This window comes from Sapajus apella, unplaced genomic scaffold (assembly GCF_009761245.1).
Source record: "Sapajus apella isolate SASKATOON/1434 unplaced genomic scaffold, GSC_monkey_1.0 scaffold16, whole genome shotgun sequence".
Classification (NCBI taxonomy): domain Eukaryota; kingdom Metazoa; phylum Chordata; class Mammalia; order Primates; family Cebidae; genus Sapajus; species Sapajus apella.
The window spans coordinates 11,823,785-11,849,452 of record NW_022436956.1 but is presented as its reverse complement, the minus strand read 5'-3'; the positions used below and the strand labels follow the sequence as shown (position 1 = coordinate 11,849,452).

The window sequence follows — 25,668 nt, the reverse complement described above, 5'->3', positions numbered from 1 at the left end:
TTCTCTACACTTTTGGAGGCCTCTAATCTGGCTTCAGAAGGCATGGTTCCAGTTCTGGCCTTGTCATTGATTAGCCATCATCATTTATCTGTGACCTTGGATAAACTACTGAACCTCTCTGTTTCACTTTCATCAATTGTAAAGGCCGCTGGGAAGACACAGTGTGATGTATGGAAGTTCTTTTCAAAAGTGTAAAGGTCACCATACACATAAAAAGCACAGGATACTGGAGAGAATTAGAGGAAGGAGAAACTTGATTCTTACCTCAAGGAGCTTATAGTCTTAACAGTAATGATGGCTTGCGGCGGGAGGGCATTTCATATTTCAAAGCAGTGCCTCATTTATCTTACTTGCCACAGCCACAGGCAACAGAAACAGCTGGAACTGGCTGGAGGATGTGTTGTGAACAGGGTTTTAATGATTAAAAAGATTATGGGTTGAAAAAAAGAAGGGACTGAAGGTGCAAATGAGTAAGGACAGTGTTCAAGGCTAAGGGAGCTCTGGGTACCTGCTTCCCAATCAAGTGAGACATTTTAGATTTCTGTTTGGAGGTTTTCCCTCAGGCCAGGTGAAATGTAAATGATCACTCTTAGCCACTGCTGTGCCCAAGCCTTAAATTAAATCTCATAGGATTTCAGATCCAGAATCTACTGTAGGCGGGAAAAGTGGCTGAAGTGTGTGGGAAGAGGAAGCTGGTGGCTTTTCTTCCCTGTAAGAGGCATACACTTAAATTCAGAGTACCCAGAACAAACTTAAATTCAGCTGCCCATCCAATCTTCTGGCCCGTCTTGTGGACTTTCCTTTTGTTTTTATGGCCTCCAAGCGAATGGTAGTGTCCTGGCTTCCTTTCTTCCCATAAGCTCCTGAGACCCTCATCTCCTATGTCAAGAGCCAGCCCAACACAGGGAAGTTATCAGCTACCCAGCAAAGCACTCATCCTTGGAGGAAGTCCAAGGCAGTGAACACACTGTGGAACTTAGCTCCGGATCCTGTAAGTTTGGAGTTACACCACAGCCTCCTTAGCATCCCTGGAGCCGGAAGAGGTAATCTGTTCCTTGCCAGGCCTGACACCTGATGGAAAGGGGTTTCTGCTTTCTGTGCTATGTCCGGGAGTTAAAATAGAGTGATACCAAATCACTCCCGAGACAGCCAGTGGCTGGATGTCAGAAACAGGGGCTGACATGCCAGGGAGTCACTTATGGGAGGGCCTGGCCTTGGCTTTTCAGCCGCAGTATCTCTCTCCCTGAGGAAAACATACTTCCCTCGGTTTCCCGGCCTCTCAAAGGTTGTGTAATGTCATGATGCCTTGAGCTTTTCCACACTTGACATGTATCATTGCAGGACTTGGTAGACCCATAGCCAGCTGTCACCCTTGATGTCTTGCTGAACTGCAGGGATGTATCTACTTGCAGTGAATTCTTGTGATCTTTACGGATGTTAATTTTTTCAGCTTTAGGACACTTGTGAAAGTGACTTTTGTCCTGGCCTGAAGCTGGGCATTGGCTCCCAAATGGAAACTAGCCTCTGAGAGAGGCAGAAAAGAGGGGTGGATCAGACTGTGGACTTACAATATATTCTTGGGTGCTTCTCAGGATCTCTTTGAAAGTTACTGACCAGACTGGGTATGGTGACTCATGCCTATAATCTCAGCACTTTGGGAGGCCGAGGTGAGCTTATTGCTTGAGACCACCCTGGGTAACATAGCAAGACCTCATACCTACAAAAATAAATAAAACTTAGCTGGGTGTGGTGGTGTGCACCTGTACTTCCAGCTGCTCAGGAGGCTCAGGTAGGAGAACAGCTTGAGCCCAGGGATTTGAGGTTAAAGTGAGCCATGACTGTACTGCTGCACTACAGTCTGGGCAATAGAGTAAGACTTTGTCTCTTAAAAACAAAACAAAACAGTTACTGACCCAAGAGATAAACGCATTGGGCTGGGGATGAAGGAGAAGAATGGGTGCTACAGCCTTGCTCTGGGAGCTAGGCTGGGTTAGACTCAGTCACCACAGAGAGCACCTAAATAGGGTGGATCAGTTCTAGGGTTGATCTCTTAGGGCCTGGGTCTAGAGCATGAGTGTGGTTCAGCTCATCTTGGGATGCTACCAGGACTGACCCAGACTTCCTAGGTGCCATAACATGGGGACATACTGGACTCTGTGACCCAGTCCATGGCAGACTGAAGCACAATTGAATAAGCCTTCAGGAATGTAAGGAGGGCTACACTCAGCTCCCTGGGACTCTGTTGGATGCATTGTTTTGCGGGTGCTCACCGACCCCTCTCATTTCATTCTTTGCTCAGGACCCGGGTATGGTCCTGGCAGCTGGCTCAGGTGCAGGGCTCAGCCCCATTTTCCTTACTGGTCCTGTGTCTGTTGTCTCTCAGACCCTATTGTCTGTCTTTACTTGGTATGTCATGTCTGGTGTCCTCAGCTCATGCCGCCACAGGAGAACTGTTCTCTCTTCTCAGCTTGTCATTTTGGAAGCAACCTCCAGCAACCTTGCTTTCCTCCTGTGACTGCTGGCCTCCAGTGCCACCACCCACACCCCAAATAATTCAAAGTGCCTTTCTTAGGAGAAAAGATCTAGTTGAAAAGTCTCCTCACTTTCCTTCAATCCTGTACCATGGGTGGCCTGAGAGAGTGAGGACTGAATTCATTGACTCCTCTTTCTCTGCACCCCCGCCCCCAAAGAAATAGCAGAGTTCGACTAATGGGAGCTACCCAGCCAATCGTTGCCCTAAGAAAGTTTGGTTGGTGATCCTATTGCACTAGGCTGATTGGAGCAGCCTTTATTCGGAGGTAGAGTCCCTCCCCGAGGGATTCCATTTACAGTTACACTAGCGGTTGCTGCCAGGGCGAGCCCATTCAGGATAACCCCCACCCCGCCCCCAGCCCCCGCTCCTCCTTCTCCTTTTTTGTTTTTATCCAGTGTCTCGCTTTCTCTCTCCTCTCTCTCTCTCTCTCTCTCTCTCTCTTTCCCTCCTACCACTGCCTCTTCCTCCCGCTCTCTACCTCCCTGCAGCGCCAAGCCGGCTCCCCAACCTGGTCTGCTGAACGCAAACCGCTGAGAGTTTGCTGCGCCGCTCCTTGGGGCCCGGGGCTGCCGAGTCCCGCTAAGGCAAAGACGCCAGCAGCGGAAGAAAAACAAGCGGGCGCGCGAGGGGAGCCCCAGGAGGGCGGCCGGGTGGCTGCCAGGCGGCTCCCGCTCCGCCCGGTGGCCTCGGCGGCGGCTGACGGCCGGGAGGACTCGCGCTCCGAAAAGTTAGACTCCTGGCCGCGGCGCGCCACGCCGCGTCCCCTCGCGTCCCTTCCTCGCTGCGCTCCGGGAAAAGAACTTGCTCCTCCAACCCCTGGAGAGGGCAGCGTGCCGCCGCGGGCCGGGGGTGGGGAGCGGCCAGCGCGAGACGGGAACGAAGCCGCTGGCGGAGGGCGAAGGGCGAGCGCGGAGGCCACGGGCCCCATGCCGGCGGCCAACATGATGGAGAACCGGCCGCTGCCCGCCCTGCAGGTGCCCGAGTGCGCGCCCGAGGGCAGCCCGGTCTGGTCCAGCTCGTCGACCCCTACGCTTCGCCGCCGGCGCTTCAAGATGCGCCGCATGAAGAACGTGCAGGAGCAGAGCCTGGAGGCCGGGCTGTCCCGGGACCTGCCCGGCGTCTTGGCCCCCGGCAAGGAGTTCCTGCAGCTGCCGTCCATCGAGATCACGCCCTCCAGCGACGAGGACACCCCGTGGTCCAACTGCTCCACACCCAGCGCGTCGCCGCGCCGAAAACGCTTCCTCCTCCGCAAGTGGCTGAGGGTGAGGGAGCGGAAGGAGTGCAGTGAAAGCAGGTACGTCCCGGTTCCGCCCGTCTCTTCCCCTTCCCCGGTTCAGTCCTCTGCAGAGCCGTCCAGGGCTCCGGGGCATCCTGGAGGAAACGTCCCGGGGGAGAGCAGGAGCCCGTCACTAGAGTTGCTTCGGCCGGGCGCTGCGCCTGGTCCCAGGGATGGTGGCATTCAACTTCCACACGTGCCATCCAACCCAGGGTGGGGGGCTTCATGTTGCACGACACGTTTGCGTGGGACTTCATGCTACATTCCCTCTCCCTTGATTCTCACAGCGAAATACATAATAACAATAACAGCAACTAATAGTTATCAAGCCCTTACCGTGTGCAGGCCACTGTGTTGAGCATTTCGTGTACTTCCAGATTTCATCCCTACGCAAACTCTCTGAGGTAGGTATTACTATGGCTCCCTTTCTGCAGGCGCAGATAGCAAAAGGCCAGAGAACGGTTAAGTGGCTTATGTTTCTGAACTCGGTTTCAATCTTATTTTATGTTCGATCACATTGGATTGCTTGAACTGGCTCACGTGTGGAAGTGAAGATTTACATCGAGTGAGTCACATTTCCTACCACATCAGAGTCTTTAGACATCGATACCTGGCCTGCAACACTGTGGTTTGTACCAGCTATTTTTTTGCCTAGGTTAATGTGGCATCTTGGTAGTGGGAGAAGCGTGAGCTTCCCTCACGTGGAGAATTGGTGCAGGGCCCCATAGAGCAGCTCTACACAGCCTTGGTCAGGACTGGCGCTTCAGGGAGTTGTGTCTGAGCCAAGCCTCTTGCCTGGTGGAGCGCAGGGAGTCCTCACTGGTTCATTGGTACCACAAATCCTTCACATTTACTGTGAGACTCTAGGGCCCTGTCTCTTAATGGATTTGTGTTCTTGTGCGGAGCCACTGAGTCAGTGATCACCTTCCCTGGAATTCCTTCTCCCAGTGTGTTCAATTACATTAATCTCAATTCAGTAAGTACTTACCGAATATTTCTGTGAGCTCGGTCTAGTAACAGCTAATGGTGGTGGTGTTGACAAGGGTGTGAGGGAAGGATAGGTAGAGTAAGAGTTTGAGAAGGAAGATGAGAGGACGCTTGCATAAGAAATGAACACCCGGGCACAGTGGCTCATGCCTGTAATCCCAGAACTTTGGGAGGCTGAGACATGTGGATCACTTGAGGTCAGGCGATTGAGACCACTCTGGCCAACATGGTGAAACCGTCTCTAAGTACAAAAAGTAGCTGCTCGTGGTGGCCAGCTCCTGTAATGCCAGCTACTTGGGAAGCTGAGGCAGGAGAATCACTTGAACCCGGGAGGTGGGGGCTGCAGTGAGCTGAGATCAAGCCAATGCACTTCAGCTTGGGCAACAGAGTGAGACTCTGTCTCAAAAAAGAAAAAAAATGAAGTCCTGCGGGAGCCACTGGAAAACATACTGTGCTGTGTGGTACTGATTGTGCCAGAAAAGAGAGTTCTGGAGAAGTAGAGGAAGACTTCTTGAAAGAAGAGGCTGACGCCATGACAAATACAGATGGGTAGTAGAAAACAGCAGGAAAGGAATGAGGTTGGGCGCATAAGACTGGCTGAAGGCAACAATGTAAAGAGTGGCAGGAGAAACAGGAAGAGCTGTGTGTCTTTCCGTGGGGAGACTGAGGAGTGGGATCGGCTGTGCAGAAGATGGGCCCTCTGGGCCGTCCAGAGTTTCTCTTTTCTTTGCAACAACTGAGCATGGTTCTATCTGCAGGTGCAGATATTAAGCTTTGTTCTAGGGATTTTTGTGGACCCTGGGGATAGCAGTTCTTTCTCTTTGGTTCTTCATCCTGCTACCCTTTTCACAGAGTAGAGGGAAATGGGGCAAGCTTGGTGGGAGCTAACCTTAAACTAAAGTAGTTAGTAGGCTGGGCACGGTGGCTCATGCCTGTAATTCCAGTACTTGGGGGTGCTGAGGCGGGAGGATCACCTGAGGTCAGGAGTTTGAGATCAGCTTGGCTAACATGGTGAAACCCTGTCTCTACTAAAAATACAAAAAATTAGCCTGACGTGGTGGTGGGTGGCTGTAATCCCAGCTACTCAGGAGGCCGAGGCATGAGAATTGCTTGAACCCGGGAGGCAGAGATGCAGTGAGCCAAGACTATGCCATATACTCCAGCTTGGGGAACAAGAGTGAAACTTCGTCTCAAATTATTAATTAATTAATTAAAGTAGTTTGTCACAGCTTATTGGCTTTCCCCTCAAATGTAAAAGAACCTAAAACAGATCTTCTTTTGACCTTGAGATTCTCTGGTATATACTGAGGACAAAATGTGGTAAGAAGAGCCAGGTGCAATGATATGACCTGTACTCCAGCTACTGGCAAGGTTGTGGTGTGAGGATCACTTGAGTCCAAGAGTTCAAGGCTTTAGTGAGCTATGATGGTGCCTGTGAATAGCCACTGCACTCCAGCCTGGAAAACATGGTTTTTCCAGAGATCCGCCCAACTCTTTAAAAAAAAGGGTATATATGTTGTGTATGTGTTTGTGTGGGGGTGGGTGTGTGGATGTGTGTATGTATGGAGAAAAAAAGTCTTGCATCCTGGCTAGGATGTCGATGACAGTAGACTTGGTTAGATTTGGGAAGGTATTCCTGGTTTTGAGAGTTATCTAAGTGTGTAGTGGAACCTTAATTTCTGTTGGAGTTGGGGACATACCCTTAAAATTTGGCAGGATTTTCACCTAGGTGTACTACAGGCTGGTATTTTAAATATTGGCTTTTGGATAGGAAAAACATATGTATTGGTTGGGCACAGTGGCTCATGCCTGTAATCCCAGCACTTTGGGAGGCCAAGGTGGGCAGATTGCCTGAGCTCAGAAGTTTGCGACCAGCCTGGGCAACACAGTGAAACCCTGTCTCTACTAAAAATACAAAAAACTAGCCAGGTGTGGTGGGATGCGCCTATAGTCCCAGCTACTTGGGAGGCTGAGACAGGAGAATTTTTTGAACCCAGGAGGCGACGTAGCAGTGATCTGAGATCGTGCCACTGCACTCCAGCCTGGGCAACAGAGCAAGACTCCATCTTCAAAAAAAAAAAAAAAAAAAAAAAGAGAGAACATATGTATCTGAAAAGGCAGATTCTGAATTCAAATCCAAATTTGTGTGACTCACATCTACTCTTAACCACTGTTATACTGCCTCCTGTTGGACTCTATTTGGATTGTGTATAAAACAAAGTCCCATCATTTTTAGGCCTTGAAGTTGAAAGACTTCTTTCCAAGAAAAGAAGCAATCAAGCGAATAGGTGCTTGTAGATACCAAGTGGCCTACGAAGGAATTGGTGGTGGGGTGTGGTAGCTCACACCTGTAATCCCAGTACTTTGGGAGGCCGAGGAGGCAGATCATTTGAGGCCAGGAGCTTGGGACCAGCCTGGCCAACATGGCGAAACCCTGTTGCTACTAAAAATACAAAAATTAGCTGAGCGTGGTAGTGCACACCTGTAGTTCCAGCTACTCAGAAGGCTGAGGCGCGAGAATTGCCTGAACTCAGTTCAGGGAACGTTGGACTTAATGTCAGCAGACAGCTTTACATTTAAGTTCTATCATCGATTAGCTATGGAAATTAGCTTGAGCATTTCACTTTACCTCCATGAGTTTCACCTTCTTCATTTTCAGAAGAGGATATCTGTGGGTTAATGGGAAGTCTCAAGAGTACTGCATGTGAAAATGTTTTGCAAACTTCCTCTTGCTGTTCAAGGGTGAAGGCTTATGTCATTACTCTGTTAGTCTCTCACATGGAATGGATGTTTGCTTAAGAGTATGAGGTTACATACTCACGTGTCCTGGAGCAGCACCTGAGCCTCCTCACACAGTTCAGGATTTGGAAATGATGATTGGAAAATGGCTCTGCTCTGGGCTGGATTAGGGAGTATTAGCATACCAGGTCCAGCATGATGTCTCCACATTCCCCACCCCAAGTCTACCCCTCCAAAACAGAGAAAACACCTTTCAGGCTTGCTATGGAATTCAGTCTGATGTGGTAGAGGTTAAGCAGATGAGTGGGCCATAGGTTGTGAATTTATTTCAATTTTTGTTTGTTTATTTATTTATTTATTTATTTATTTTTGAGACAGAATCTCGCTCTTTGCCCAGGCTAGAGTGCAATGGTGTGATCTCAGCTCAGTACAACCACTTCCTGGGTTCAAGCGATTCTCCTGCCTCAGCCTCCTGAGTAGCTAGAATTACAGGCTTGTGCCACCTTGCCTGGCTAATTTTGTAATTTTAGTAGAGACAGGGTTTCTCCATATTGGTCAGGCTGGTCTCGAACTCCCGGCCTCAGATGATCCACCTGCCTTGGCCTTCCAAAGTGCTTGGATTATGGGCACAAGTCAATGCGCCCGGCCTATGTATTTAGTTTTTTTTACTTGTCACTGACTTGAAGCTCAAGCTTGCAGATTTTCACTGAACAAAGTTGAAAATATAAAGAGAATCAGGAGGCTCCTTTCTTCTTAAACCCTAGGAAGAAAGAAGTGGAAAAAATGGTAGAGATAGCATGGCTTACTAACTTTCCAATATTCACTGAATGTTCCAAGACCAATCGTGTTCATCTTTGTATCTTCATAGCACTGTACCTGACTTCTTACCGTGATCTATAGATCTATAGATGTTTGTTGATGATTAATGAATAAATAAATGATTCCTTTTTCTCTATTGTTTAAAGGGGAATTCTTTTTATTCATGAGTGTAGGAAAATTTCCAAAAGGAGATGAGTACAGAGCTGAATTTTTAAAAACAGGTTTATCGAGACATAATTTATACAATATATAATTCACTTATTTAAAGTATGCGATTCAACAGTTTTTAGTATATTCTCAGTTGTGTACAACCATCACCACAGTCAGTTTTAAAAAACTTCTGTCGCCCCACAAAGAAACTCTTAGTTTTTAGCTAGCACCTTTGCCCTCTCCGTTCCATTTCCCCAGCCCTAGACAACCACTGATCTATAGAGAGCTGAGTTTTGAAGGGGTAACAAATGACTACAGGTGAAAGCAGTTTGGATATACTGGCTTCAAGATGGATATGGATGACCAAAAGTGATCTTGTTGAGGAATATGGAAAAATAAAGGTGATGAGTCTGACAGATCAAAGGTGATTGATGCCAAAGAGTTTGAATTTCAATGAATCACTCAGTCATCAAACAGGTATTGAGATCCAATATACAGAGTGCTTCGTAGGCAAAGAGGGGTCAATTCAATGGAAAGCTATTGTAGATTCTGGAGCTTGGGAGAGACACTCTCAGAGTGGGACCTAAAGCAACTAGTTTCTGCTGTTCTGTACAGTGGGGAGGAGGTGAAGGCCTGGAGTCTTGCTGTTTTCTTTCAGTGGTCTAACTGCAAAGCATCCTCCTAACTACCATTGAGCGTAAGACAGCACAATTTTTTTGTTGGCCATGTTGCTCTCTGAGCTCAGGGAATAGTGTAGTCTGAAGCTGATGAGAAAGGCTCTTAGTATTAACACTCACTTGTCTTTCTGACTCCCTTGGCCAAAACTGATTGTGGTGATTGTTCAGAACTCAAACTGAGGATTGGAACCCCTCTCTGAATTACTAGGTTCAGAAAAGTCAGAAATTGGATGGAGCCACATCTCCCAGGATGTCTTCTTGTCATCATTCTCTGGAGGGGGAAGGGAAAGCTGACGACTAGTGAGTGAGTTGGGTGGTGGCTAATTACAGTCTTTTTCTAGGGGATGCAGAAGCACCTCTCTGTGTGTCTGCCCAGGGCACCCTCACTGTTATTATCTTTTGCATCGTCTTTTTCCTGGCTATTATGTCCCTTCTTCCACATAACATGCCTACCCCATCATGATTGCTCACAGTCCAGCAGGCCAGCGGCTAGAGAGTAGAGGGCCTCAGGGTTTCCACTTAGCTCCATGTCTGACCACTTGTAGTGCTGCTCACTGATTGTACCCCGCCTGCTAGGCTAGGTCATCTCTCTGGTGCCAGGCTAGCTGGCATGTGGTCTGCCAGTAATGAATATACAGCGTTGGTATATTTATCTTGATTCTTCATCTCCTTCCTTTGACCTTTGGAGGGAGACTTGCTTCGGGTTTCAGCTCCATTTCCAGGAAAGCAGGGTGATTTCGTGCATCTGAATGCTCTCCCCCTCAGCCTGTCACTATTGGTGTAGTTCCTCTGCTCTGTGTGTGCCCTGCTATGTATGAGAAGCACAGGAAGTGTGGGAGAGAGAAAACTCACACCCTTCTTAACACAAAGCGAACAACAGATGCAAAAGAGACCTGTGATTGGTCAGTGGATTAAGTAAGTAATCAGTGCTGGATAGGGTTAACTGGTAAACACTTCCACCAGATTTATAATTCCTTGAGGGCAGTGACTGGTCTTACTTTGTGCCAAGTTTTCTGCTAAGCAGCCTTAAATACATTTTCACATTTAATCTTCACAACAATGCCTCGGTCCCTCCAGGCAGGTTTTACAGCTGAGGATCCCGAAGTTCAGAGATTAACACTCTCCTGGTCAAACAGAAGCAAGATTGGGATTTGAACCCTGTCCTGATTCCAAAGCCTCAGCTTATTACAGCTCCACTGTCTTAACCCTGCAGGGGCTGGAAGCAGTCGGCCCTCCCATGCTTGAGAATGTGTAGATGTGGAGGGGGAGGTTCTGGAGGAAGGTAGGAATGTGGACTGTCGGGTGGCCATCAAGGAGATGTGTGTGAGGGTTGTGAAGCAGAGCGGTGTGAGGATGCTGCTGCTGATGGTCTAGGTGGCCTCCTCCGTGAGAAGCAGCTAGCCCTCAGTTGTAGATGTGGTTTCTAGATTAAAACAATTTGTGGAAACTGAGATGGTGGAGATGGAACCCTGTGGGCCGATTTCATACCGGCCAGCTTCCTGTGGGAGTTGGTATTTTGAAAACTTCCACGGTGGTTATGCACTCAGAGGGTGCCAGTTACATATCAGGCAAGGGGCTGGTATGAACATGGGGCAGATGCGCAGGTGATCATTTTGCCCTAGTTGGTGCGTTTCTCCCAGGTATTATGTATCCTCCAGTTGCTATGCTGGTCACTGATAATTGCTTCTAGGGTAACGCAGAAGTTAAGGAGTCTGAATGGCTAAGCTGCCAGTGGGGAATTTTCTTCCTGACCCCAGTGGACACACTGCTGGCCCTGAAGCAGGTGTTTAGCTGGAGCCAAGGCTGGCCCGAGAGCCTGGAGGTGGTTGCTGCATTGCCTGTTGTGTGTACAAGAGCTTGATAAAGCCTGAGGATTGTTCCTGGGGCCTTTACCCCCTTGAGATTCTTTTCTCCATAGCACATATCAGTGTGGTGACTTGCCAAGGGCTGTTGTGCCTGGTGTGAAGAGGGACACAGCTTCTCACCAGGGTCAGGAGTCTATGGGTTCCTCCTCTGTGACTGGAGCCTGGAAGGAAGTGCCCTCCCAGAGGAGAGGTAAAGCTTCTCTCAGGGATTCAGAACAGAAAATCAAATGTGGGTTTTCCAGCGGGAGAAGAGAAGCAGGGTGGTGATGCCTCAGCTGGTGAGGAGATGTCAGGCAGTAGCTGGCCACCCCACGCCACCACAGGCGGCAAACTCCTAAAGATACTCCTTTTTTAAAATATCCTTTTTGTTTTCAGACCACATGTCTGGATTTTCAATTCATGTATTATACTGTAGCTCAAAATCCTTACTAGGAAAATGTGGTCGTGCTTTTAGTCCCTTTGTGGAAAAAGGGAGGAAAAAGGAAAACCATAGATTTTTCCTTTAAGGCCCTGGCACATCAAGTTAGTCAAAGGGTGTGAAGCCCTTCTGTGTCCTCTGCACATACTCGAGCTGAGATGAGACTCCAGTTCTCCAGCCCTGATCTGTACATGAGATGGAGAAATGAGATGACCAGGCACGTCACAGAGGCAGTGCGGGGTCAGAGCTGAAACTCAGACCTCTGACCTGAAACCTCCACCAATTTCTAACAGACCTGTCATATCTCTGCAGCAGCAGCCTCATTCTCCCTCTCAGCACATCACTGTGGTCAAGCCTGTTCCCCCACCCAGCCTGGTGCCTCTTCCCTCCACCATCTGACCACAGAGATTTTTCAGTCTTGCTACTTTTGGTTGGCGAGTTTATCCAGGAAATGATGGAGCTGAAGGGGAGGACTAGAAAAACAATAAACAACCTATTTGGTTTTTGCCCTTCTTTTTGCAGCCATAGAAAAATGATTTTCTTAGAAGTGGGGGCCCAGTTTGGGGATGGTAACCCTTACAATATTTGCCCCAGCAATTAGGAAAGGTAATGGATAGTTTAGTGACACATTTTTGAGACTCTCCAAGAGTCTTCAAGCTTGTTGTCTTAAAAAACAAATTAAAAGAAAATTTAGTGCATGTACTGCCGAAGTAAACACAAAAAATCATTTTTTATGCTGTAAAAGTCAATGCGGCTGGGTGCAGTGGCACACACCTATAATCCTAGTACTTTGGAAGGCCTAGGTAGGCAGATTACCTGAGGTCAGCAGTTCAAGACCAGCCTGGCCAACATGCTGAAACCCTGTCTCTACTAAAATACAAAAGCTAGCTGGGCATGATGGCAGATGGCTGTAATCCCAGCTACTCAGCAGGCTGAGACAGGGAATTGCTTGAACCCGGGAGACAGTGGTTGCTGTGAGCCAAGATCATGCCACTGCACTCCAACCTGGATGGCTGATCAAGACTCCATCTCAAAAGAAAAAAAAAAGTCAGCATATTGTATCTAATAAAATAGCTAGTAAATCGTAAAGTTTTGGATAGCAGGAAAGAGGAAAGTATAATTTTATCATGTTAACCCAATTATTAGGGGGTATATTGGTCTGTTTGTGTGGCTATAAAGTAACACCTGAGACTAGGTAACTTACAAACAAAAGAGGTTTATTTGGCTCAGGGTTCTGCTGGCTGCATGAGAAGCATGGTGCAGTATCTGCTTCTGACTTCAGGAAGCTTCCATTCATGGTGGAAAGCAAATGAGGAACGATATGGTTTGGTTGTGTCCCCACCCAATTCAATCTCATCTTGAATTCCCACATGCTGTAGGAGGGACCTGGCGGGAGGTAATTGAATGATAAGGGCAAGTGTTTCCCATGCTGTTCTCAGGATAGTGAGTAAGTCTCCTGAAATCTGATGGTTTTAAAAATGGGGGTTTCCAAAACAAACAAACAAACAAACAAACAAACAAACAAACAAAATGGGAGTTTACTTGCACGAGCTCTATTCTCTTGTCTGCCACCACGTGAGATGTGCCTTTCACCTTCCACCATGATTGTGAGACCTTCCCAGCCATGTGAAACTGTAAGTCCAATAAACCTCTTTCTTTTGTAAATTTCGCAGTCTCAGGAATGTCTTTATCAGCAGTGTGAAAGTGAGCTAATATGGGGGAGCAGGCTTGTCACATGGTGAGAAGTAGCAAGGAAGAAAGGTGAGGGTGCCAGGCTCTTTCTAACAACCAGATCTTGCAAGAACTAAGAATGAGAACTCACTCACTCTTGAAAGAATGGCACCAAGTCTTTCATGAGAGATCCACTCCCACAACCCAAACACCTCCCACTAGGTGCTCCTCCAATACTGGGGACAAAATTTTAGCATGTGGGCCAGGAGTGGTGTTTCACACTTGTAATCCTAGCAATTTGGGAGGCCAAGGCAGGAGGATTGCCACTTGAGTTGAGGAGTTGGAGGCCAGCCTGGGCAACGTAATGACCCCTTCTCTACAAAAAATTTAAAAAATTAACCAGGACCAGGCATGGTGGCTCACACCTGTAATCCCAGCACTTTGGGAAGCCAAGAAAGGAAGATTGCTTGAGCCCAGGAGTTTGAGACCAGTCTGGGCAACATAGTGAGACCTCCATCACTATTATAAAAGAAAAAAAAGAGGCCGAGCGCAGTGGCTTACGCCTGTAATCCTAGTACTTTGGGAGGCCAAGGTGGGTGGATCACCTGAGGTCAGGAGTTCAAGACCAGCCTGGCCATCATGGTGAAACCCCATCTTTAAAAATAAATAAATAAATAAGAAAAAAAAGAGAAAAAGAAACCAGCCAGGCATGGTGGTACATACCTGAAGTCCCAGCTACTTGAGAGGCTGAGGTGGGAAGATCATTTGAGCCTGGGAGGTTGAGGCTGCAGTGAGCCGTGATCATGCCACCGCACTCCAGCCTGGGCAACAGAGTGAGACCCTATCTGAAAAGAGAGAGAGAAAAAAAGTCAACATGATACTTGGAGGGGAGAAATATCCCAGCTATATCAAGGGCAGATTTGGTGTGTTATCTCCTGGTATTTTTTCTCATTTAGATTTTCCTTTTATTTGAGAGACTTCTTTTTTCTTCTGTACCTTGCACTTCCAGAAGGTAAGGGAGAGCGTTAGTCCATGCATTGAGGATAGAGAATTTTAAAGGAAAGACCAAACTGTTTTTTCTTTCTCGCACACTCAACACAGAACATGACTGCGACCAAATATGGGGGTTTTCTCCTCACACATCAAGCAGTTCTCCAGTGGACACAAACTGAGTGTCTTATAACTCAATTTAATTCTGACGCTTTCCACCTGGAGATAGTGTCAGATTCCACAGGTTCAGGGCTCAGTTCCACAAGACTGCCCCCACTTCAGATGCCAATCACAAGTTATAGCTGTCTCTACTTTTTATTTTTATTTATTTATTTTTTTTTTACTTTTTATTTTTTTCTCTTCCGGTATGTCGCATCTGAGACCTATACTTCTGACCAACCAACTATAAACCAGAGTTCCTAACTTCTTTTTAGGGTTCAAGTAATTTACTCGAGCCATTACTGGAAAGGGGGTCCCAATCCAGGCCCGAAAATAGTGTTCTTGGATCTCAAACGAGAAGGAATTCAGGGCGAGTACACAGTGCAAAGTGAAAGCAAGTTTATTAAGAAAGTAAAGGAAGGCTGGGTGCGGTGTCTCATGCCTGTAATCCTAGCACTTTGGGAGGCTAAGGTGGGTGTATCACCTGAGGCCTAGAGTTCGAGACCAGCCTGGCTAACATGGTGAAACCTCGTCTGTATTAAAAATACAAAAATTAGCCAGGTGTGGTGGCAGGCACCTGCAGTCTCACTATTCAGGAGACTGAGGTGGGAGAATTGCTTGAACCCAGGAAGCGGAAGTTGCAGTGAGCTGAGATTGTGCCACTGCACTCCAGCTGAGTGACAAAGTGAGACTCTGTCTCAAAAAAGAAAAAAAAAAAAGAACATAAAGGAATGAAAGAAGGGCTGCTCTTTTTATGGTTATTTCTTTTTTTTCTTTTTCTTTTCTTTTTTTTTTTGAGACGGAATTTCGCTCTTATCCAGGCTGGAGTGCAGTGGCACGATCTCAGCTCACTGCAACCTCCACCTTCCAGTTTTAAGCAATTCTCCTGCCTCAGCCTCCTGTGTAGCTCAAACATGGCAAGATTACAGGCACCTGCCACCACAGCCAGCTAATTTTTGTATTTTGAGTAAGGACGGCATTTCACCATGTTGGCTACACTGGTCTCGAACTCCTGGCCTAGTGATCCGCCCGCCTTGACCTCCTAAAGTGCTGGGATTACAGGTGTGAGCCACTGCACCCGGCTCAGTTATTTTTTGAGTATATGCTAAACAAGGGATGGATTATTCATGCCTTTTCTTTTTAGACCATATAGGGTGATTTCCTGACATTGCCATGGCATTTGTAAACTGTCATGGGGCTGGTGGGAGTACAGCAGTGAGGATGACTAGAGGTCACTTCTCATTGCCATCTTGGTTTTGGTGGGCTTTAGTCAGCTTCTTTGTTGCAGCCTGTTTTATCAGCAAGGTCTTCATGACCTGTATCTTGTGCCAACCTCCTATCTCACTCTGTGACTAAGAATGCCTTGACTTCCTGGGAATGTAGCCCAGCAGGTCTTAACCTTATTTTACCAAGCCCCTATTTAAGATGGAGTTGCTCTTGAGGGCTTAAACGCCTCTGATAGAGCTGCTCACAGAATTCAGGGAAATACTTATGTTTATCGGCTCATAATAAAAGATATTATCAAGGATGCAGATCAATAATGAGATGCAGAGGTACGTAGGTGTAGATGAAAGAAGCTAAACTCTGTAAAATATTTAAAGAGTTTTATGCTGAGTCAAATACAAGTGACCCAAGGCATAGTCTAAGGCACCAAGAGGTTCTGAGAACATGTGTGCAAAGTGGTTGGGTTACTGGTTTTACACATTTTAGGGAGACATAAGACAGCAATCGACACATGTGAGGAATACATTGGTTTAGTCCAGAAAGGTGGGACAATTTGAAGCTGCAGGATGGGGTGGCGGGGGTGGGGGAGGGTTAGGTAGCGTTACAGGTCATAGGTGGATGCAAAGATTTTCTGATTGGCAACTCAGAAGAGTTAAGTTATTATCTAAAACCTGGAATCAATAGAAAAGAGAGTCTGGGTTAAGATAAAGAGTTGTGGAGACCAAAGTTCTTACTATGTAAATGAAGTCTCCTACCTGGCTGCCCTTAGAGACAATAGATGGTCAGTGTTTTGTATTCAGACCTTTAAAAGGTGCTAGACTTTCAGTTAACCTCTTCGGGATTAGGAAGGTCTGGAAGAGCAAAAATCTAGTTATGTTTATAGAGATTCTTTACAGATGCAAGTTTTCCCCCACAAAAGATGGCTTTGCAGGGCCATTTCAAAATATAGCAAAGAAACATATTTTGAGGTAAAATATTTCAATTTCCTTCTTTATCTATCATGATACTATGCTAGAGTCAGGTTGGAATGTGTATCTTATCGCTACAGAGTCTGTTTTGTCGCCCTTAAGATCTCTGTTTTGGCCAGGCATGGTGGCTTATACCTATAATCCCAGCACTTTGGGAGGCTGAAGTGGGAGGATCACTTGAGCCTGGTAGGTGAAGGCTACAGTGAGCTGTGATGGCGCCACACTGCACTCTAGCTTGGGTGATAGAGCGAGACTCTGTCTAAAAAAAAAAAAAATTACATTTTCATGTTAAAGCTGGTCAGTTGTGTCTGAACTGCACAGGGAGGAGAGGATCATGAGGCATATTTGAGCCCCCACGTCTTTTCATGGCCTGAATTAGTTTTTTTGGTTTATTTGGGTCTCGTTGGGTCTCCTAAAGCAGGGTCCACCCAGTCAGTTGGGGGGTTTAGAATTTTAGTTTTGGTTTACATAGGGTAAGGTATTGCAGGGGGTTAGATGGGGCATGGATCTCCCATGCTCGCCCTGGACACGTCATCCTCCCAACACCTGCAACCCAGAGTTCAGCAACCCAGAAACTCAGCAAAGCTCCGTGTCTAAGAGTATTTATAGTGCTTATCTCCAGCCACGCCTCCCCTTATCTTTTCCTGGAAGTTTGTGGGTGGAGCTGAGAGATCCAACCTTCCCTTCTAACCCTCTGGTCACTTGGTCTTTCTTGGTTCTTCTGGCCCCATCTTGAGGCTCCCCACGGGCTGTATCCTAAGTCATTTCCTTAGCATAAACTCAGGTGTTATCCATGGAGCTCATTATGAATAACAAGAGACACTTCTGTCAGGAAAGTACAAGTGTTTTAGGAGTTCTGGGACAAGAACCAGAAAAAGACCAAATATATTTCATGTCATATTACAGGAAGCCTGTGAAATAAGGAGGAAGATAAATTTCTGAAGCACTATTTCTAGAGAAGGATCAGGCCGAGATGCTTCTGCAAGGCAGGTAGCGTACCATCAGGTGTTTCTACCACTTAACCTTGTGCTGTTCTTTCGCCCCCAGGAATCAGTGAGTGCCAGGCTGATCCCTTAGAGCAATCTGCCTTAATCTAGAGAGCATTCATTTTCTGCCCGGGTCATTACACTTTGGAGCTCTTTCTGACCTTTTTGTTGATTATCAGGGTTGGATGGAATGCATCGTAAAGGTTACTCTGTCCTGGATAGAGCTTCTCCTGGAAGAGTTTGCCCTTAACTTGGGTGACAACATGTGTTTTCTCTACCAGTGTCTAGGATGAACCACATCTTTCTGACCTGAAAATCTCACTTTAAAAAAGAAAGACCCTGGGGCCGGATGCAGTGGCTCATGCCTGTAATCCCAGAACTTTGGGAGGCCGAGGCTGGCAGATCACTTTAGGTCAGGAGTTTGAAACCAGCCTGGCCAACATGGCGAAACCCCATCTCTACCACAAAATATAAAAATTAGCCAAGTGTGGTGGCGTGCGCCTGTAGTCCCAGCTACTCCGGAGGCTGAGGTGGGAGGATAACTTGAGCCCAGGGAGTTTGAGACCAGCTTGGGTGACAGAGGAAGACCCTGTCTCAAAAAAAAAAAAAAAAATAGGAAGGAGGGAAGGAGGGAGGGAGGGAGGGAAGGAAGGAAGGGAAGGGAAGGGAAGAGAAGAAAATAAGAAAAGAAGCATACAAATATCTTTCCATTGGGGAGCTCCCAATTGAGTGTGCGTGAGATCGATATGTAAAAGTTTATTTCAGTGGAATATGCCTTTCAGACTAAAGCATGAAAACAATCGGCCTGCGGACAGGATCTGCTGGGTGGGAGAGGAGAAGAGGGGCTTAGGGCCTTGATTTTACCAAATATTCACCTTATTTCACACACACCCAGCTACCACCTGTCAGCACCTGTTTTTCTCAGACAGACAGGTCTCTTGGAGAATCCAGTCATCCCGGTGGGTGGGATTTGTGAAATTTCAACCTTGAGAAAACTGAGAAGTCCAGGGCCATGACGCTGGTCAGTGACAGAGATGCACCTAGAATACAGGTCTCCTGCAACCAGACCAAGTGTTCAGTCTACGGTGTTTCTCAGGGAGCCCATCTTTGTCCAGGAAGGAGCCGTGTCTTCAGGCAGTGCATCATGACGCTCAGGCTGGCCCCCTCATTCTCTGGGGACTGGGTAGTAGTTTTTCCTAGGACGACTGACCCAGCACCAGTCCTAGAGACAGACTGTTCTGCCAATTTTCTCGCTCTGTAATCCTCGGCAGGCTACTCACTCTCTCTGGGCCTCAGTGAGATTATAAAATGGAGAGTATACATTTCTGTTTCATCTTGTTGGGAAAAATTAAGTGTAAGTGTCTAAAGCTGATGCATTGATTAGTTTGTAAAAGCAAAGCCATTTTTGCCCATCCATAAGGCTTCTGAGTCTGCTTCTCCGGTTAGTGGAAGCTGGAACGGTGGTTTATTGCATCTTTGGTTATTTATGAGATGTTGCTGTTCTGATCTATTGATGGGTGCTGAAAAGCTGCCTGTAAACCTAGTTTGGTATTTTTTAACCTTCCACAATAGTTATCTTAACCTAGTGTTTATAGTTTAAGGGCTGCTCTCATCTGTGTGTCCCTTCAGTGTTGGCCTGCTTAAGATTCTGACTCCAGGCCTCTTTTATATTTAATTAAAAAAAAAAAATAAAGACAGGGTCTTGTTATGATGCCCAGGCTGGTCTCCAACTGCTGGACTCAAGCAGTCCTCCTGCCTTGGCCTCCCAAAGTGCTGGTCTTCCAGGTGTGATCCACAAAGCATGGCCCCGGGTTTCTTCTTGCTTCTCCTTCTTCTCCTTTTCCTCCTTTTGCCCTCCCCCTTGCTCTCTCTCACAGCCTCTCCTTTCTCCTTCTTCTTCTTTACTTTTAAGGCAGTGTTGCTCTGTTGCCCAGGCTGGAGTTCAGTGGCTCAATCTCGGGTCACTGCAACCTTCGCCTCCTGGGTGCAAGCAATTCTCGTGTGTGCACCACACACCCAGCTAATTTTTGTATTTTTGGTAGAGATGGCGTTTTGCCATGTCGGCCAGGCTGGTTTCATATTCTTGGTCTCAAGTGATCTGCCCCCGTGGCTTCTCAAGTGCTGGGATTACAGGCGTGAGCCACTATGCCTGGCTTCCCCTTTCTACTTACAAATCCATATGCTGTCCTTGGGCGATTTCATCCATTCTCTTGGCTTTAATTATTCCTGTCTGAGACCTCATATTTTTCCTGAGCCTGAGGCTTATATCTACAACTGACTAATGGACGTTTCCACTGGGATATTCTTCAAAACTCAGCTTGTCTTTTTGTAATTGAATTCATTATTTTCCCCTTCAAACCAGTTCTCTTCATTTTGTTTCTTAAACTGGGGCTTGGTACTTTTTGATTTCGCAAAGCTTCTCTCCTTCCAAACCAAACATTCCTCAAGCCTGCCTTCTCAGCTCCACCACCATAGTCAACTCTCACGTGTGTGACACAAGCATCCTGACTTCATCACAGCCCTCATCCTTGGGTCTTCACTCTGCAGCCAGAAGGGTCTTCATGACCTCACTTCTGTTCCTCTCCTGCTTTATCCACCTGCTGCTTCTGTGCGCTCTGCCCCAGCCAGTTTGACCTTTTAGTTGCTTGAATGGGATGCTCTCTCATTTCCAGGTTTCATTGACATTGTTCCGTCAGACAGAATTCCTTTTTTATAACATTGACCTACTTTGCCACCGTAAAGCCTTCTCCTTTGTTTAGTTAGCCTTCCTCTAGGGAATATTTCTTGACTCACATCTTCATTATGTCTGTGTTTCTGAAGCATCCTGCACTGAAGTGTGATTATGTGCTCACATTGTATCCTTTATTAGATCCTACCAGTGAAGGTAGAGTTTATTTTATTCAGTGTTTGTTTTTTTAGTGCCTGCTAAGCTCTCTGCATGGAACGTAGTAGGAGCTCAGTAAACATGTATTTAGGGAATGAATAAATAATCAAAAGATGAAAGCTTCTAAGGAAATTCATTTTTCATGGAATTCTATAATAAATCATTTTGCAAAGCAAGAAGTCCTCTTGAAGCTGAATGATTACCCTTTCGTATGCCACTTATGTAAATTTGTACTATTATGTATTGGCTTGTGTCTTTGTCTTAGGTTTGTTGATTTCTGTTCTGGTTTAATTGTGTTCTGTGTCTTTAGTAAGTGCCCAGAGAGCAGACACTGCTTTTTTTTTTTTCTTTTTTTTTGAGACAGGGTCTCACTTTGTGACCCAGGCTGGAGATTGCTGCTGAGATCTTGACTCACTGCTGTCTTAACATCTTGATCTCCTGAATATCTGGATCTACAGATGCATGCCACCATGCCTGGTTAATTTTTTTTTTTTTTTTTTTGAGACAGGGTCTAACTCTGTCACCCAAGCTGGAACACAGGGGTATAATCGTGGCTTACTGAAGCCTCAACCTCCCAGGCTCAAGTGATCCTCCTGCCTCAGCCTTCTGAGTAGCTGGGACTTACAGGCATGGGCCACTATGCTCAGCTAATTTTTTCTACCTTTTGTAGATACAGGATCCTAATATGTTGCCCAGGCTGGTCCTGAACTCCTAGACTCAAGGGATCCTTCTGCCTGAGCCTCCCAATGTGTTGGATTACAAGCATGAGCCACCATACCTGACCCAGAGACTGCCGTTTTTCTAAAGGTAGTCTATTCAGGGTAGTCAAACTTGACGTTGGTAGGTGGAGAGGGATCAGTCTTTCCCAAAATGAGGCTTCAGAGAGCAGGAGCGTATTGGGAACAATATTTTGTCTGATGGTGGATCCTGGGCCCTGGTATAGTCTGCAAACAGCATTTAGGTATTTTCCCCCACCAAAGACCCATAACAGTTTTGAAGAGCATTTATTTTTGGAACTGTAGTTGCCATGGTAACACAATACTTTTTCTCATCTTCTGATTCCAGGTCAGGGCAACAATTGTTACTTATGCAGGAGATGGTGATTTTGGAATATATGCATTTTTCCACCCCCCCCCACCATCAACTAATCCAACAAACATTTATTGAACACGTACTACATGCCAGATACTGTTCCTAACACCAGAAACAATAGTGAACAAAATAGTGTCTGCCCTACAAAGGCTTATCTAGTGGGATAGAGAGATTGTCCGCAAATTATCAGTGCAGTATCATTCCCTATTTGTTTAAAAGCAAATTATTTGGCCACATGACTGAAAGGGAATTGGTTTGTTTTCCAAAATTTGGAAATCAAGAGTTGTAAAAGAAGTGTCTTCTACCCTGCTTTGAAGAGCGATATGAGAGAGGGGAGGAGCTGGTGGCTGAATGTGGGAAGCTGTCTTCTCATTGACAGTGGAGCTTCACTGGAGTTGGTGTGGACACTTTGGAATGCAGATGCATTTGTTGCTCTGACATCATGTAAGACCTTGGGAGATGGCAGGATTAAGCTGGGTCTCTCTGCAGCTGTCAGATGCCAAAGCTGTTGTTCTCCTGGTGTTTGTGGGACTCTCTTGACACTAACAGAAGCCAAGAGCCAAAGAGCTGCCAGAAATGGCTCTTTGCTATCCAGTGCAATGACAGCCGGAAAGCAGGCAGGGAATGTCATTTATTGAGCTACCATAGAGTGTGGAACTGTGAACTGGGCTTTAAGAAGGAAGAGAGGAAAGGGGATACTGATACGTACTGTTGGGAGACTTCCATCAGAGTGGCAGAGAATGGCACTCACATGGACACAAATGAAATGATGCAGAGAATAGCAATTTATCACAATCTAACTCTGGGTAGCACTTTAATTAATTTGGGTAGCACTTTACCTTTTCAAAGCAATTTACCAGGCCATGGGCTCTCCCAAGGAAGGGACGGAGTATAATTATTCATTGTAATTGCTGTAGCACTTACCACAATGCCTGGCACACACCAGGCTGTCCAGTGACAAGCTTCTGGCATGACAATCTATTACCTCATTTGTTCCTGCAACCTATGGGGCAGATGTAATGAGTATGCCGAACTGGCACTTAAGGAAATGGGGACTCTGAAATACGCCCACATCCATACAGCTAAGTAATGCTAGAAACCAGACTCAAAAAGAGGTTGTGTCATTGTCACTTTTAATTTAGGCCCCTTTCTTTGTTGTACTATACATGTATGCATCTGACATTATACTGAGGCTTAGGGATACATGCTGGCAGCGTGGGTAATTAAAATCCACAGGAAATGAAACATAAAGACCAAACATTTTAACTAGCAGTTTCGGCATGCCTCCACTGTTTGAAAGCAGCAGCTTCTGTGAAAAGCTTTCACTGGATTGTACCTCCCCTGCTCCCTTCCCATTTGGAGGGACACATTACACATTCAGGCTGCCAGAGAGAGGAGAGCCCAAATCCCACCAGCACTTGTTGCTTGGCTGCTATGTGCTGGCCATGAGGTGTGGCTGGCTTCTTCTCTTGAAGGATTTAGTCTAGTTACTTATTGTTCATTCATTTGTTCTACAGCAGTTTTTTTTATTTTTATTTTTATTTTTTAAAAATAGAGACAGGGTTTCACCATGTTGGTCAGGCTGGTCTTGAACTCCTGACCTGGTGGTGATCCGCCCACCTCGGCCTCCCAAAGTGCTGGGATTACAGGCGTGAGCCACCGCGCCTGGCCCAGATTTTTTTTTTTTTTAAGACAGGATGTTGTTCTGTCACCCAGGCTGGAGTGCAGTGGCCTGGTCGTAGCTCATTGCAGCCTCTAACTTCTGGGCTCAAGTGATCCTTTTGCCTTGACCTTCTGGGTAGCTGGGACTACAGGCATGTGTCACCATGCCTAGTTAATTTTTTAGATTTTTATAGAGACAGGGTCTCACCATGGTTTCCAGGCTAGCCTTGAACGCTTGGCCTCAAGCAGTCCTCCTTCCTTGGCCTCGTAAAATGTTGGATTATAGGTGTGAGCCACTGCACCCAGTCCAACAGCTGATTTTTATTGGCCATCTGTGAGGCAGTCAGTGCAAATTATTGTGAACAAATGTAAAATTTTAAAATGTGACGATCAAGTCCAACAGAGCTTAAAGAAGAAACATAATAAAAATAAGACAAGTGCATCTAAGGAGAGGACAGCAGTAAACTGTTACATTTGGTAATCTTGGCAATTAGCCAGATCTTGTGAAGGACATCTTTTCTAGTAGAAGATCTTCCTTGGCTGGGTATTGTGGCTCTCACGCCTGTAATCTCAGCACTTTGGGAAGCCGAGGTGGGTGGATCACCTGAGGTCATGAGTTTGAGACCAGCCTGGCCAACATGGTGAAAGCCTATCTCTACTAAAAATACAAAAATTAGCCGGGCATGATGGTAGGTAACTGCAATTCCAGCTACTTGGGAGGCTGAGGCAGGAGAATTGCTTGAATCCAGGAGGTGGAGGTTGCAGTGAGTCGAGATGGCTCCATTGCACTCCAGCTTGGGTGACAGAGTGAGACTCTGTCTCAATAAAAAAAAAAAAAGACGGGCGGGCGCAGTGGCCCACTCCTATAATCCCAGCACTTTGGGAGGCCGAGGTGGGTGGATCACGAGGTTAAGAGATCGAGACCATCCTGGTCAACAAGGTGAAACCCTGTCTCTACTAAAAACACAAAAATTAGCTGGGCATGGTGGCACACGCCTGTAGTCCCAGCTACTCGGGAGGCTGAGGCAGGAGAACTGCTTGAACCCAGGAGGAGGAGGTTGCGGTGAGCCGAGATCGTTTCATTGCACTCCAGTCTGGGTAACAACAGCAAAACTCTGTCTCAAAAAAAAAAAAAAGAAGACCTTCCTTAATAAATGGAGTTGGATGGGCATTTTGTCTTAGGAAAACAGAAGCAATTTACTCTCAGTATGGGGACTACTTCATTCATTTCACAGAATAGGCACAGACGCCGGGGGCTTTGTTGACTGGGGAATTCTGGCCGTGGCTTTTTGCTTCTCCTCTCCCTTTTTGCTAGATGTAGAACCATCAGACTTCCCTTTCGAAGAATGGGTGGGGAAGTGAAGGCTCAGTCTTGTGTTTCACAGGTACCATTGAAGTAAATAATTCAATATTTAGATATTTTTTGAGTTACTATCAGTGTATTTTTCTGACCTCATTCCCCATAGTCATGGAGAATCTAGAGGCCTAGAGCATTTTACCCTAATTGACAACTAGTTTAAGGTCTCCTTGGGTGGCTAGTTTGGAAATGATTCATATTCATGGTCTTGATCAGTTCAAGTATCCTTAGAAGAAACAATTGGCAGTATGCAAATAACTCCAAACCCCTAATCCAGTTTAAACGGACAAATGCAGGAGAATATATACATGCAGACACATAAATGTTTTCTAATAAATATATGTATATATCTAATACACATAAATATATATTAAATATAAGTATATACGTATATACAGATATATTTATTTATTTACTTTATTTTATTTTATTTATTTATTTATTTATTTTATTATTTTTTTTTGAGACGGAGTTTTGCTCTTGTTACCCAGGCTGGAGTGCAATGGCGCGATCTCGGCTCACTGCAACCTCCGCCTCCCTGATTCAAGCAATTCTCCTCCCTCAGCCTCCCGAGTAGCTGGGACTACAGGCATGCGCCACCATGCCCAGCTAATTTTTGTATTTTTAGTAGAGACGGGGTTTCTCCTTGTTGACCAGGATGGTCTCTATCAATTGACCTCATGATCCATCCGCCTCGGCCTCCCAAAGTGCTGGGATTACAGGCATGAACCACCACGCCCGGCCTTATTTATTTATTTTTGAGACAGAATTTCACTCTGTTGCCCAGCCTGGAGTGCAGTGGCACGACCTCAGCCCACTGCAACCTCCACCTCCCAGGTTCAAGCGATTCTCCTGCCTCAGCCTCCCAAGTAATGGGAGCCAGACCATGCCTGGCAAATTTTTTTTATTTTTGGTAGAGGTGGGGTTCCACCACGCCTGGCGAACTTTTTGTGTTTTTAGTAGAGGTGGGGTTTCACCATGTTAGCCAGGATGGTCTTGATCTCCTGACCTTGTGGTCTGCCCACCTCGGCTTCCCAAAGTGCTGGGATTACAAGTGTGAGCCATTGCAACCAGTCCTATGGTTTTTTTTTTTTTTAAAGATAGAGTTTTGCTCTTGTTGCCCAGGCTGGAATGCAGTGGCATGATCTTGGCTCACTACAACCGCTGCCTCCCAGGTTCAAGAGATTCTCCTGCCTCAGCCTCCCGAGTAG

The 25,668-nt window shown here is 46.3% G+C and overlaps 1 protein-coding gene across 13 annotated transcripts in view; it reads left to right on the top strand.

Moving 5' to 3' along the window:
• GRAMD1B (GRAM domain containing 1B) overlaps nucleotides 1–25,668 on the top strand; it is a 269,058-nt gene that overhangs the window by 69,011 nt on the left and 174,379 nt on the right. For 3 of the 13 annotated variants that reach the window (XM_032285136.1, XM_032285132.1, XM_032285126.1), the window contains exon 1: nucleotides 2,948–3,827. The exons of 1 other annotated variant lie outside the window; for it this stretch is intronic. In XM_032285136.1, coding sequence (XP_032141027.1) covers nucleotides 3,460–3,827 — 368 coding nt within the window. In that variant the 5' untranslated portion in view covers nucleotides 2,948–3,459. Of the gene's footprint in view, nucleotides 1–2,799; nucleotides 3,828–25,668 lie in introns of those variants that run through there. 9 more of the 13 variants (XM_032285130.1, XM_032285131.1, XM_032285135.1 and 6 more) reach the window with 8 other exon arrangements.